Source organism: Trematomus bernacchii, unplaced genomic scaffold, assembly GCF_902827165.1.
Source record: "Trematomus bernacchii unplaced genomic scaffold, fTreBer1.1, whole genome shotgun sequence".
Lineage (NCBI taxonomy): Eukaryota > Metazoa > Chordata > Actinopteri > Perciformes > Nototheniidae > Trematomus > Trematomus bernacchii.
The window spans coordinates 127769-140218 of record NW_022987532.1 but is presented as its reverse complement, the minus strand read 5'-3'; the positions used below and the strand labels follow the sequence as shown (position 1 = coordinate 140218).

The following is a 12450-nucleotide window of genomic DNA, read 5'->3' as shown; positions in this document are numbered from 1 at the left end:
TTTTTGCCGCAAAGAAATTACAAAATGTAGAGATGTTGCAACAAGGGATCTGATCCCTAACTGCTGGCTTGATGAAAAAGGTAGATATTACTAAAGAGGTATAATTTACTGATACAAACCAATTTCCATTGTTTTGTACATTTATCAACTTTATTCAAATAATATTTCTTTACAATGTTCTTCTAGTCTACACTGAAATATCAACAACTACTTGTTGGATTCAATCCAAATTCCTAAATACATTTAGCTTTTGAAAAGCACATTGGGATATTGGAGAGGAACATGTGTTTGCTGATGTAGTTGCAGTTTCATTCTGCTGCCACTAGGTTTCAGTAAAGAGCCGTATTTCACTGATGGGAAACCACCAAGAGCCTGTAAAGCGAATGTCTCTTTGGTGTGTGTACAGTGGCGTTTTCTCCTGGAGGCCAAGGGCCCCTGTTTTTTCGGATTGTAGTTATAATTGTAATAAATAAATAAAAACACTTTGTTTAGTTTCGGTAATTCTTCTTTGCTGTGTGTTGCTGCCATCTCTCCCCCATTCTCATTGAGTATTTTACAAAGAGTGAAACAGCGCCCCTCTAGATGTTATGGTGAAACAGTAGATTGCACTCTCTGTTGCGAGAAGAGGAAAGCCGAAATTGGCTTCCCTTGGTGAAAAGAAATTGAGGGATTGACCAATCAGATGAGGCTCAGAGGTGGCTGGCTTCCCTTGCCTCACAATCCAATCAAATCGCATCAACTTCAGTTCGTACTGTACAGTAACTGTCATCACCACCGTTAGAAAGTAGCAAGCAACTGAAGCAAGTGCAATTATGGAGGGTGGAGATTTGGAGTATTTAATCAAAAATAATATTACTAAACTTCCGCTACAGCAGCAACTAAAAAGTAAATCTGATGACAGGCCAATGCCCAAACTGGAGCTGTGTACAGAGAGGAAAAAAGCCTGATAAGTCAACATCCCCCACTTTCATCCCTTACAGCGCCCATCGTACAGGGCAAATGCAAAATGTTGCCGGCCCGGGGTGCAAAGGGTGTTTACTTTATTCAATTATTAATGTAAATGTAATACATCAATTTTTATTTTTATTCTGCCTAATTTTCTGCCCTTGATGTATTACATTTACATTAATAATTGAATAAAGTAAACACCCTTTGCACCCCGGGCCGGCAACATTTTGCATTTGCCCTGTACGATGGGCGCTGTAAGGGATGAAAGTGGGGGATGTTGGCATATCAGGCGCCCGCAGCTCACAGCCAAAGTGCGAGCGAGCCTCCGAGCGAGCAAGAGAGAGAGAGAGAGGGCGCGCATCGGTACCGCGGATTGTTGTTGGATTGAGGCTGATAACTACAGCTCAGTGAGGTAAAGGACTCTGAGGGTTTAGATAGTTCACTTTAGTCTAAGTTATCTCAGTGGGTCTCAAACGGTTTGGTCACAATTTATGTAAACAAATATTTCCAAGGCACTCCTTTATAATTATTAGGATAAATAACAACAGGTTTGAAATCATTCCAGTGTATACTATAGGACAGTAAACCAAAAATATAGTTTAAAACTGGAGATATTAAAAAAAAATGCATAAATAAATGTTAACTAGGTAAAATAAGATATGAATGAACAACAAAAATAAAATACGTTACATGTATTTGTTATTGGCTATGGGTTATTGGTTATGTTCACATACTGATTTGATTATTAAAATGTAAACCGCTCTTTTTCATATGGGTGTTTTAGAGTTGTACCCCCTAGATCTAGTCTCTAGGTGAGAAAATACAACCACATCACACCCGTTCTTCATTCCCTCCACTGGCTTCCTGTCTCATTCAGGATCGACTACAAGATCGCACTACTGACCCATCAATGCATCCACGGGAATGCTCCGTTATACCTAAAAGAACTACTCACGTCACAAACCTCCACACGCAACCTCCGCTCCACAACCAACCATCTGCTTCGCCCCCCCCCAGGACCAAACTACGCACAATGGGGGATCGGGCTTTCTGTGCAGCTGCTCCTCGCCTGTGGAATTCCCTCCCAGACCACCTGAGGACTCCACAGACCACTGACGCCTTCAAGAAAGCCCTAAAAACCTTTCTTTTTAAAAAAGCTTTTGATTAAAACTTTTGTTTATTTTATTTGTTTTTACTATGCCTCCTGTAGCACCTTGGGATTGCTGCTAGCAATGAAAGGTGCTTTATAAATTGAATTTATTATTATTATTATTATAGTAATTCTGCTCAAAGTGCACCAGATTGAAGCATTTTACTTTAAAATGTTCAAAAAACAAATCCCGGGGGGGCAGACCCCCTGAACCCCCTAGAGGATGTGACGTCCATCCCCAATTCAAACATGTTCATACAATACTGAATACATTTGAAACCGTCTTGATGTATATAACCAACATGTCAATACGTTTCAGTTGTTGTAGTGTATTGGTCTTTTGTAGAGATTTTTCATTTAGTCTTTATCTATTCTATTGCTTGGAAGGGCGGGGGGGGGGGCACCAGATCATAATCTCGCCTAGTACCAAAATGTCTAGGGCTGGCCCTGCACACACACACACACACACACACACACACACACACACACACACACACACACACACACACACACACACACACACACACACACACACACACACACACACACACACACACACACACACACACACACACACACACACACACACACACACACACACACACACTGACCTTACATTTTGGGGTTTTACACAATATATAGTTTCATTTATCTCTCACACGTGTTGTGTTGACGTACAGTTTGGTCACAGTTTATTAATATCACCCTCACCCCACTTTTGACCTTTTTTTAAATAACATGTTGAAAGTGTGTTGGTGTTGAACTGCTTCCTGTTTTCTAAACGGTCCTCCAGTCACATGAATGTCAAACTGTTGACAGATGCACATTTCTTACACAGTCTAATAACAAAACCAAAAGGCCCTGGTTTCATCCAGATCAATCTCAAAACCTTTATAGGAGAACGTCCTGATGTTATGATGTTATGATGTTATGATGTTATGATGTTATGATGTTACGCAGCTGTTTTGTAAATGAAAATAGAACCATTAACTTGCAGCTTGTTGTAGAATCAGAGGATGAAATATTATAATATCTTTATTCTTGTCACACAGCACATCGTGACATTTGGTCTCTGCTTTTAACCTATCCTAGTACTTATATATATTTTTTTATTATCAACAATAGCATTTAACATTACGCTACATAATATTTACATACGGACAAACATGTTTATTTAAATAACGGTGATGTCTAAATCATAAAAATAATGAAATAATATATCTGCCCAATCACTGAAAATAAATATAAAATAAATAATGTGTGTGAGTGTGTGTGAAAAAGTTAACTTTATTCCCTTACAGTTACATAAGACACAGTGTGTGTTTGTGTGTGTGTGTGTGTGTGTGTGTGTGTGTGTGTGTGTGTGTGTGTGTGTGTGTGTGTGTGTGTGTGTGTGTTTGTGTGGTTGCATCAGGCCGCTCTCCATATGATTTAGAGTCACGGATGGTTTACATGACGGTGAGTGTTCACTTCCTCTTTTCTCCTCTCACACACACACACACACACACACACACACACACACACACACACACACACACACACACACACACACACACACACACACACACACACACACACACACACACACACACACACACTCCAGCATCCAGTGTTCAGAGAGAATGAAGCTCATCACAGAGGATATCATCACGGCCGTCAGGTAAAAGCTGATTATCTTTTGTAATTAATCTCTAATTGAGATGGAACTAATTGAAATGATTGATCCGTCTCTCCAGGGTTGATTATGTTGTCTGTAAAGTTTAGTTACTTTCAAAATGACCTGTTATAGGAAATACGTGAGGCAGCATTTCTCCTATAAAGGACAAATCATTTCTCACTATCGTTCTGGGTTAAAGTCAAACATTTTGACTGATTTCAAATGTAATACTTTTCTTCTGAATTCGGGGTTAACTGGTTCTTAAGACAAACTGTAACACCTTTTGACTCACGCTTGTAATTTGGGATATTGAGCTTTACAAATATAGTTGCCTTGTTTTTTCATTTATTTATATATATATAAATATATATTTATGTGTTGTTTTAGTTGTTTTCCATGTCTTTGTAGTCTTTAAGTTTATTTTAGTTTCCTTGTTGTGTCTTTTTGTAGTCATTTTCCATCCCTTGTTATTTTGCGTCTTTTTTTAGGTTATTTAGAGTTTTTTTTAGTTGTTTAGCTTCTCTTTGTAGTCAAAATGTGTCTTTTTTAAGTTATTTATTTATTATAGTTGTTTTCTGTCTTTTTAGTAGTTCGATGTTTATCTATGTTCATTTGGTTCATAGGTTTTCTGTATATGTGCAGTCTTTAAGTGTATCGTTGTAGTGTAATACTTTTCTTCTGAATTGGAGCTTAATTTAAGACAGATTGTAAAACCCTTTGATGCAAGTTTGTAATTTGGGATATTGAGCTTTATTATTTAGTTGCCTGGACATTGTGAGGAGAATCTCTCAAACTAAAATCTCCTGGAAGCAGCCAGGAAATGGCAAAAATAGACATTCAACTTGGTGGTTAGTATACCACCAAGTTGAATGTCTTTTGTGGCCATAATCCCAGAAACAATTCTTAGAAAAAAAGTCAAAACTCTGAGAAATTCAAATTCTGAGAAAAAGTCAAAATGTTAGAAAATACAAAAATTCTGAGAAAAGTCAAAATTCTCGAAAACCCATTTAGTTTGTCTAAATGGAGTTTGCGAGATTCAGCCTCTCTCTCTCCTGTTTCCTCAGATCCTCCTCCTGCAGACAGGTGTTAAGCTCCGCCCTCCTCCACCTGTGGGATGTGTTCTCAGCTCCTGCTCCTCAGGGCAGAAACCTTCTCACGCTGCTGGTTCTCTGCTTCAGCCTCGCCCTGCTGACCGGCCTCCTGATGCTCCTCTGGCTCTCAGACTCCCTCAGATACTCCTCAGAAACCTGCCTGCTGATCTCCAGCATCTACAGGTCTGAATTAATGCCTTAGAAACCTGCCTGCTGACCTCCAGCATCTACAGGTCTGAATTAATGCCTCAGAAACCTGCCTGCTGACCTCCAGCATCTACAGGTCTGAATTAATCTATCAGAAACCTGCCTGCTGACCTCCAGCATCTACAGGTCTGAATTAATCTATCAGAAACCTGCCTGCTGACCTCCAGCATCTACAGGTCTGAATTAATCTATCAGAAACCTGCCTGCTGACCTCCAGCATCTACAGGTCTGAATTAATCTATCAGAAACCTGCCTGCTGACCTCCAGCATCTACAGGTCTGAATTAATCTATCAGAAACCTTCCTGCTGACCTCCAGCATCTACAGGTCTGAATTAATGCCTCAGAAACCTGCCTGCTGACCTCCAGCATCTACAGGTCTGAATTCTGAGAAAAAATATAAAAAAATATAAGAAAAGTAATATTTACACGTCTCTAAACATTCTAAGAAAAGAGTAAAAATTCAGAGAAAACAAACACATTTCAGAGAAAAAGAAAAAAATTCTTAGAAAAGTCAAAATTCAGAGAAAAGAGTAAAAATTCTAAGAAAAAAATTCTGAGAAAATTTGGAAAAATGCAAAATTCTGAGAAAAAGTCAAAAATCTGATGAAAAGTGATAATTCTGAAAAAAGTCAAAACTGAGAAAAAATCTAAACATTGAGAACAGTCAGAAATCTGTGAAAACTTTTTTCTCAGAAGTAAAAAAGTTAAAAGTTAAAAAAGAATGTTGGGTTCTGAATTCTGACTTTCTTTCTTTCCTAGAGTTGAAATCTGCTCTTTCTCCTCTCCTCTCCTCTCCTCTCCTCTCCTCTCCTCTCCTCTCCTCTCCTCTCCTCTCCTCTCCTCACAGCGTGTCCATCTTCCTGCTGTCCTCCCTGATCCCCCCCCTGCGGTGCGTCCTCACCCTCTCCCTCCCCACCGTCTGCACCCGGCAGGGTCGAAAGCTCCTCCTCACGGCCTCCGTCATGATCCTGGTCCTCAACGTGATCCCAAACATCTCCTCCAACGTAGGCTCCGTCGCTCGAATCCTAAAGTGCACGGCCGAGGGTTTCACCAGGACTCTTCTAAACTCCTCAGAACCTCTGAATGCAGCCAAGAAAGACCTGGTTCTGGAGACCATTAAAGTCCGGAGGGAGGATCTGAGCCTCGTGACCAACCTGAGAAAGTTGGATCACTTCACTCACGTTGATTTGTCGGCAGTTAAAAGCAGGTTCGGGAAAATTATCGGCATTTTTTGTCTTTTTGTCATGTTGTTGTCCATGTCTTTGTAGTCTTTACGTTATTTTTGTTGCCATGTTGTGTCTCTTTGTAGTCATCATGTGTCTCTCTGTAGTCATCATGTGTCTCTTTGCAGGTTCGGGCAGATTATCGCGCAGATAGAGGGCGACTTCTCCCACGCCAGAAACACTCTGAAACGCTACAAGCTGCTGTCGAACCGCGTTCTCGCCGCCATGTTTGTCGCGGCGCTGATATTTGAATCTGCTCGTTACCTGAAGTGTTACCTGGGATCCGTTCAGTTCGATAATGAACACGTCTCTAAGAAGGACGAGGCCGAAAGTAAAGGTTGTCCCGCGAGCTGCAGGATGAGCGGTCAGGAGTTCACTTCCTGCTTCCTGTCTCTGCTCGTGGTCACGTTGTATTTCATGGCGATAACGTTGGTGGTGGCTCTGGATCACGTTGTGTTTCTGATCGTTCAGGCCGCCCTGCCGTGGATCCTGGAGTTCCCCCCGACGACGGCCAGCATCAGTGTCGATTATAAGGTAACACGTGGTTATTAACATCGTTTTAGAGTCATTTTGGAACTCTGAATGTCATTTTGTGTGTCTTTGTTGTCGCTTTGTGTCCCTGTATAAAAGCAGCTGATTTAAAGTGGACCTATCATGCTATATTTGAATAATATAGGGTAGGACCATACCTATATAAGGCATATTTATACTTTTTTCTTTTCAAAATACCAAACAGATCATGCATTTTAGCCATGCCTCATTTTGCTCAATTTGACATTTTTTAGCTCTGCTCTGCAAGGGCTGATTCAGTGAGAACAGCACCACCTACAGGCCTGGCATATGTACTACAGCGTCTCCAGCGCTTTCAAACGGCAATGGCCGTGGCTGTCTCCTCCTGATTGGTGGAGTTGGCCCAATAGCCGTAGCGCCACCGTCCTGACGTCAGGACAGTGTTCAAATCTGGATCAGTTTTTATCAGATCCGTTGCAGCCCCTTTTTTAGAGATTTGGGTATGGAGGAAAATAGAGAGGGTTGTGTTTTCTGACACTTGGTGAGTTCCCTGGAACACCGGGGACACATATTCATGTAGAAAAGACGTACACAAGTGCATTTTGCATGATAGGTCCCCTTTAAGTGTAATGTTTATGTCTTTTTGAGGTCATTTCGTGTCTTGTTGAAGTTGTTTTCCATGTCTTGCAGTCTTTCAGTTTATTTTTCTGGTCATTTTCTGTCTCTTGTTGTTATTTTTTGTCCTTTTGAGGTTATTTTGATTTTTTTTGTAGTTGTTTAGCATCTCTTTGTAGTCATTATGTGTCTCTTTGTTGTCTTTGTGTCCCTGTATAAAAGCATCAGCTAGATGAAATGTAATGTTTAACGGTTTTTTTGGTCGTCATTTTGTGTCTTTTTGAAGTTGTTTATGTATTTTTGCATCTAATTGTAGTGGTTCTCTGTATGTCTGTAGTCCTTAAATGTATCATTGTAGTGTTTAAGTTTCTTTGTTTCTTCTTATAGATATGTTCAGTCTCTCTGTAGTTAGGGTTCTTGTGATCGTTTTGTATTTAAATTCATTTTCTGTGATTGTTCATCTCGTTGAAGTCAGTTTGGGACTTTCTGAACTCCTGATGTTTCTCTGTGTCTTTTTGAAGTCCTTTTGGGTCACTTTGTAGCCTTAGTGTCTTCTTGAGGTTACTTTTAGTTACTTGTTTAGCATCTCGTTGTAGTCATTATGTGTTTTTGCATCTTGTCTGTATTCTTTTACTGTCCGTAGTTATTCATATTCTCTACATCTTAGCAGTCATTTTTCATCTCTTCAAGACGTTTTGTGACTTTGTTGTGGTCGAGTTGAGTCTCTTTAATGTTGTTTATGTAGGTTTCTTAGTGGTTGTGTTGTTGTTGTTTGTGTCTTTGCCTGTTCTGAATCCATCCACGCTTACAGTATGTTCTTCCTCATTTCTCTAACCCTCTCTTGTCTCTAACCTCCTGGCAGGTGAAATGGTTCCCTCCGGCCCTCTGCCTGATCCCAGAGTTGTGCTTCAGTCGGGAGCTCACGCACTTCCACAGAGACTACAGCTGGACCTTTGACCCCGAGCCCTCCCTGTGCGAGGCGTCCGTCGCCCCCCCCAGCCCGGGCGTCTCCCTGCTGCTCGGCTTCCTCTGGATCCTCAGCTACCTCCTCGTCTTCATCGAGGTCTACGCCCGCCGGCTGAGAAGGAAAATCTCAGCGTCCTTCTTCAGAGAGCAGGAGGAGAGGAGGAGGGAATACCGGAGGGAGAAGGAAGTCCAAGAGGAGCAGAGGAAACAGAAACACGTCACGACTGTTCTGGTTCGGTGAAGAGTCACACATCCATGCTTTGATATCAGACATCTCTCTGTCTGTACCTTTATATGGTCTGTACACACAAACTGAAAGATTGACAATAAAGTTGACTTTTGACACTTACAACGTTATCTTGCACTTTGTTTTCTGTCTCTTTTAAGATCAGAGGTACTTTATTGATCCCAAATTGGGAAATGTGTGTGTTGCAGCAGCATCAAAAACAACTAAACAAACCAAGGCGTAAGTCACGTCTGTTCTTCGGGGAAAGAGTGACACATTCACGCTTTTGTTTCCCTGTAAATTCCTCTTTGATATCAGACATTCAGTTTATTCTCCTTCAACGTTCTCTAGTTTCTTTTCTGTCTCTATTGTGACGACAGATCAGAAAACATAAGAGGTTTGCAGCTGCATGAAAGACAACAAAACAATACAAGGCATTGGACATAATAATAATAAATGATATTTCTATAGCGCTTTCCTTGAACCCAAAGACGCTTTACATTATGAGGGAGGGTAGACAAACAAGGACAACAACAAAAACAAGCGTTCTCGAGATTGAGAAACACCCTCAGAGTTGAAGAGGTGGGTTTTGAGGCGGGACTGGATCAGGGTGAGGGACTAAGGGTGTTTCTCAATCGCGAGTACGCTTGCTTGGTAGCACATGTCTGCCGAGCATCTTGCTTCAGAAGCGAGTCAAGAATACTTCCTGGCATTCGGAAAACAAAGAGTGGAACACGCTAGCAAGTGTGCAGGTGTGCGTCATATGAGAGGCCCCGCCTCTTACATCTTCCGCCACAGATTTGGGGAAATTGGTCCGTGCGCAAAGCATTGTGGGGATTTTAAGACCGCAGAGTCTACTCATGTGCAGCCTCGATATTTCTCCAAACGGAGTACGCCGGGCTCGCTAGATTTCCAAGTATGCTGGAGATTGGAACAGTCCTTCGGCAGCACTCGATGACGTAGCATGCGGGGCCAGATGGTGGAGGGCTTTGTAAGTGAGGACCAGGAGTTTGTACACAAGTAGAAATTAAGGAGTAGAAATAAACAATACTAGAAATGAAACATCTCAAAATAGAGAGCAGACCGTGAAGATACAACATCTATACACTCTGACAATAAAACACTGTTGAAGGCTTTGGACACGATATGAAGCAGGATAGTTATACATTATTTACATCGTGCGCTATGTGTATGGTTTTAGGTTTTATATCCTTCTGTTCTGACTCTCAGTCTTTGTGTGATACCGTGACGCTGTGGTTCCAGGATGCAGAATGAGGCTGCAGACCTTCACACATCCAGGCTGTGCAGGATTGATTCTTTCAGGTTGTGCATCACACGTGTTATCTTTATAATAAGTGTGTAGAAGCTATAGATTGACAGATGAAACATCCTGTGTATCGACACCTCTCTGAAGGTGAGCCTCGCTCTGAAACCTGATGGGCTTTTATCGATGTGACAGCGGCTCAATATGCCTCGACAGAAACACACCTGCTCGTGTTTAACTGTATATAAATATATATATATTAAACACACAAAGCTGCATGGAATCCAGATCATTATGAATTGCACTTTATTCTTTATTCCTAAGTGTGTATGCTGCGTGTATTTGTTGTCTTATGTTGTGATGTTTTTGTTTTGATGGCACCTTTTAAAAGGGAGAAGCTTGTCTTTCTTTCATTGTACATGTATAATGACTTTAAATGATTATATTCTATTCTATAATGCAAAGGGGTAAAGCCTCCTAATTTAAAAACAAACCAACCACGGTTGTTGGTTGTTCCTAGAGTCTCTAAAAGGTACAATGGGAGCCAGAGCCTTTTCTTATCAAGCTCCACTTTTGTGGAACCAGCTTCCAGTTTGTGTTCGGGCGGCAGACACGCTATCCACTTTTAAGAGTGCGCTTAAGACCTTCCTTTTTGATAAAGCTTATAGTTAGGGCTGATTAGATTCAGTCCCTAGTTTAGCTGCTATAGGCTTAGACTGTCGGGGGACACCTTACTTCTTCTCTCCGTCTGTACCTGTGTACTCTCATGTTCACAATAACACAGCTTCCCCACATTTATTTTTGGTGTCTATCTACGCCGGGATCCTGAGTCATGGCTGATCCTGTGTCCTGGATCCTGAGTCCTGGATCCTGAGTCCTGGATCCTGAGTCCTGGATCCTGAGTCCTGGATCCTGAGTCCTGGATCTGAGTCCTGGATCCTGAGTCCTGGATCCTGAGTCCTGGATCCTGAGTCCTGGATCCTGAGTCCTGGATCCTGAGTCCTGAGTCCTAGATCTGAGTCCTGGATCCTGAGTCCTGAGTCCTAGATCTGAGTCCTGGATCCTGAGTCCTGGATCCTGCATCCTGAGTCCTGGATCCTGAGTCCTGGATCCTGAGTCCTGGATCCTGAGTCCTGAGTCCTGATCTGAGTCCTGGATCCTGAGTCCTGAGTCCTGATCTGAGTCCTGGATCCTGAGTCCTGAGTCCTGATCTGAGTCCTGGGTCTAAGGACAGAGGGTCTAAGGACAGAGGGTCTAAGGACAGAGGGTCTAAGGGCAGAGGGGGTCGTGAAGTCCACTGAGACAAATGTAACATTTGTGATATTGGGCTATATAAATAAACATTGATTGATTGATTGATTGATTATTGATTGATTGAAACCATTATAAAGAAGTGTATTAGTTTTAGCGCGTGTATGAAATATGTTGTGATATCATACGTGTTGATGTTGTTGTTGAACTGTATGTGTTGTATTCTGTGTTGACCTGCAGGAACTTAGTAAACGTCTATAATCTGGCACGAAGCATCTTATATCTTTGAGATGTATGTTTCTTTTTGAACATGGTCCTGATAACTAAACCAACAAACTATTCTTTATTTTTTTATTCTACTAATTCATCCAAAAAACTGAAACAGTATAATTCACACGGCGATGAACACAATGAGTAGAAGCTGAAGCTCATGGGAAGAGGCCCTCCCGTGAATCATCCTAACACAACATCAGCATTATTGCATCTAAAACGTATAGAAATGAGAAATAAAGGAGTACAAAGAAATAAAGGAAACGGGAGAGAAAATAAATAAAAGTTAGTGCAAGAAAAAATAAATGCATATATATAAGAAACATAAGTAGATCAAATATGATGAGATGCATCCCCAGATACAGCCTCATAGAAGCATTCCCATATCTTTAGGCTCTTGTTGTTGGACATCTCCTAACACCATGGAGAACACACTTAAACTGTTTCTCATCAATATATCACAGCTCTCAGATAAATACAGAGCCTATAAGAAAACTAGACATAGGGTCATTTTCTGCACATCTCAGAAGCAGTTTCAACTATCTTTTTTGAAAAGGAAAATACTATATACATATATACATATGTACACATGTACTTGGCAAATGAATGATAATAATATATGCATATCAATTCAAATCAAATCAGGTTTTATTTATATAGCACATTTTTAAAACGATTTTTGGTCGAGCCAAAGTGTACATTCAAATAAAAAACACATTACTAAACAGAAGACAATAAATTACAACAGCAAAGTGAGAAAAGTCATTTATGAAATCCTTATTGCACTTTGGCGGACGATACACGACTGCGCAGAGTATAGGCGAGGCCGGGTTCAGTTCAAAAAGCTGCAACTCAAAGCTAGCATAGCTAGATACAGGGTGAAGCAATCGGCATTGGAGGCTAGCTATAAACACTGATGCTATGCCCCCACCATGGCCAGTGGCACGGGGGGAGCTGAAGAATGTACAGTCAGGAGGAAGAAGTTCAGAGAACGGTGTATACTCGCCAGCGTGGACCCAGGTCTCCGTCAGGAACATAAAATCCAGTTCACGAGAACTATAATAATATAAG

The 12450-nt window shown here is 41.2% G+C and overlaps 1 protein-coding gene across 1 annotated transcript; it reads left to right on the top strand.

Moving 5' to 3' along the window:
* The first annotated feature begins 3696 nt into the window (after positions 1–3696).
* On the top strand, positions 3697–8706 carry ocstamp (osteoclast stimulatory transmembrane protein). The gene is made up of 5 exons (XM_034122498.1): positions 3697–3758; positions 4820–5029; positions 5902–6261; positions 6406–6811; positions 8265–8706. Exons 1-5 carry the CDS (start codon positions 3721–3723, stop codon positions 8607–8609), a joined length of 1359 nt encoding a protein of 452 aa, XP_033978389.1. The 5' UTR covers positions 3697–3720; the 3' UTR covers positions 8610–8706.
* The last annotated feature ends 3744 nt before the right edge of the window (positions 8707–12450 follow it).

Excerpts from the sequence above, each read along its gene's own strand:
- ocstamp (XM_034122498.1), top strand. The coding sequence starts at position 3,721 with ATGAAGCTCATCACAGAGGATATCATCACGGCCGTCAG. Across the intron at positions 5,030-5,901 it reads CTGATCTCCAGCATCTACAG|CGTGTCCATCTTCCTGCTGT; the intron begins GTCTGAATTAAT and ends CTCTCCTCACAG. Across the intron at positions 6,812-8,264 it reads GCATCAGTGTCGATTATAAG|GTGAAATGGTTCCCTCCGGC; the intron begins GTAACACGTGGT and ends ACCTCCTGGCAG.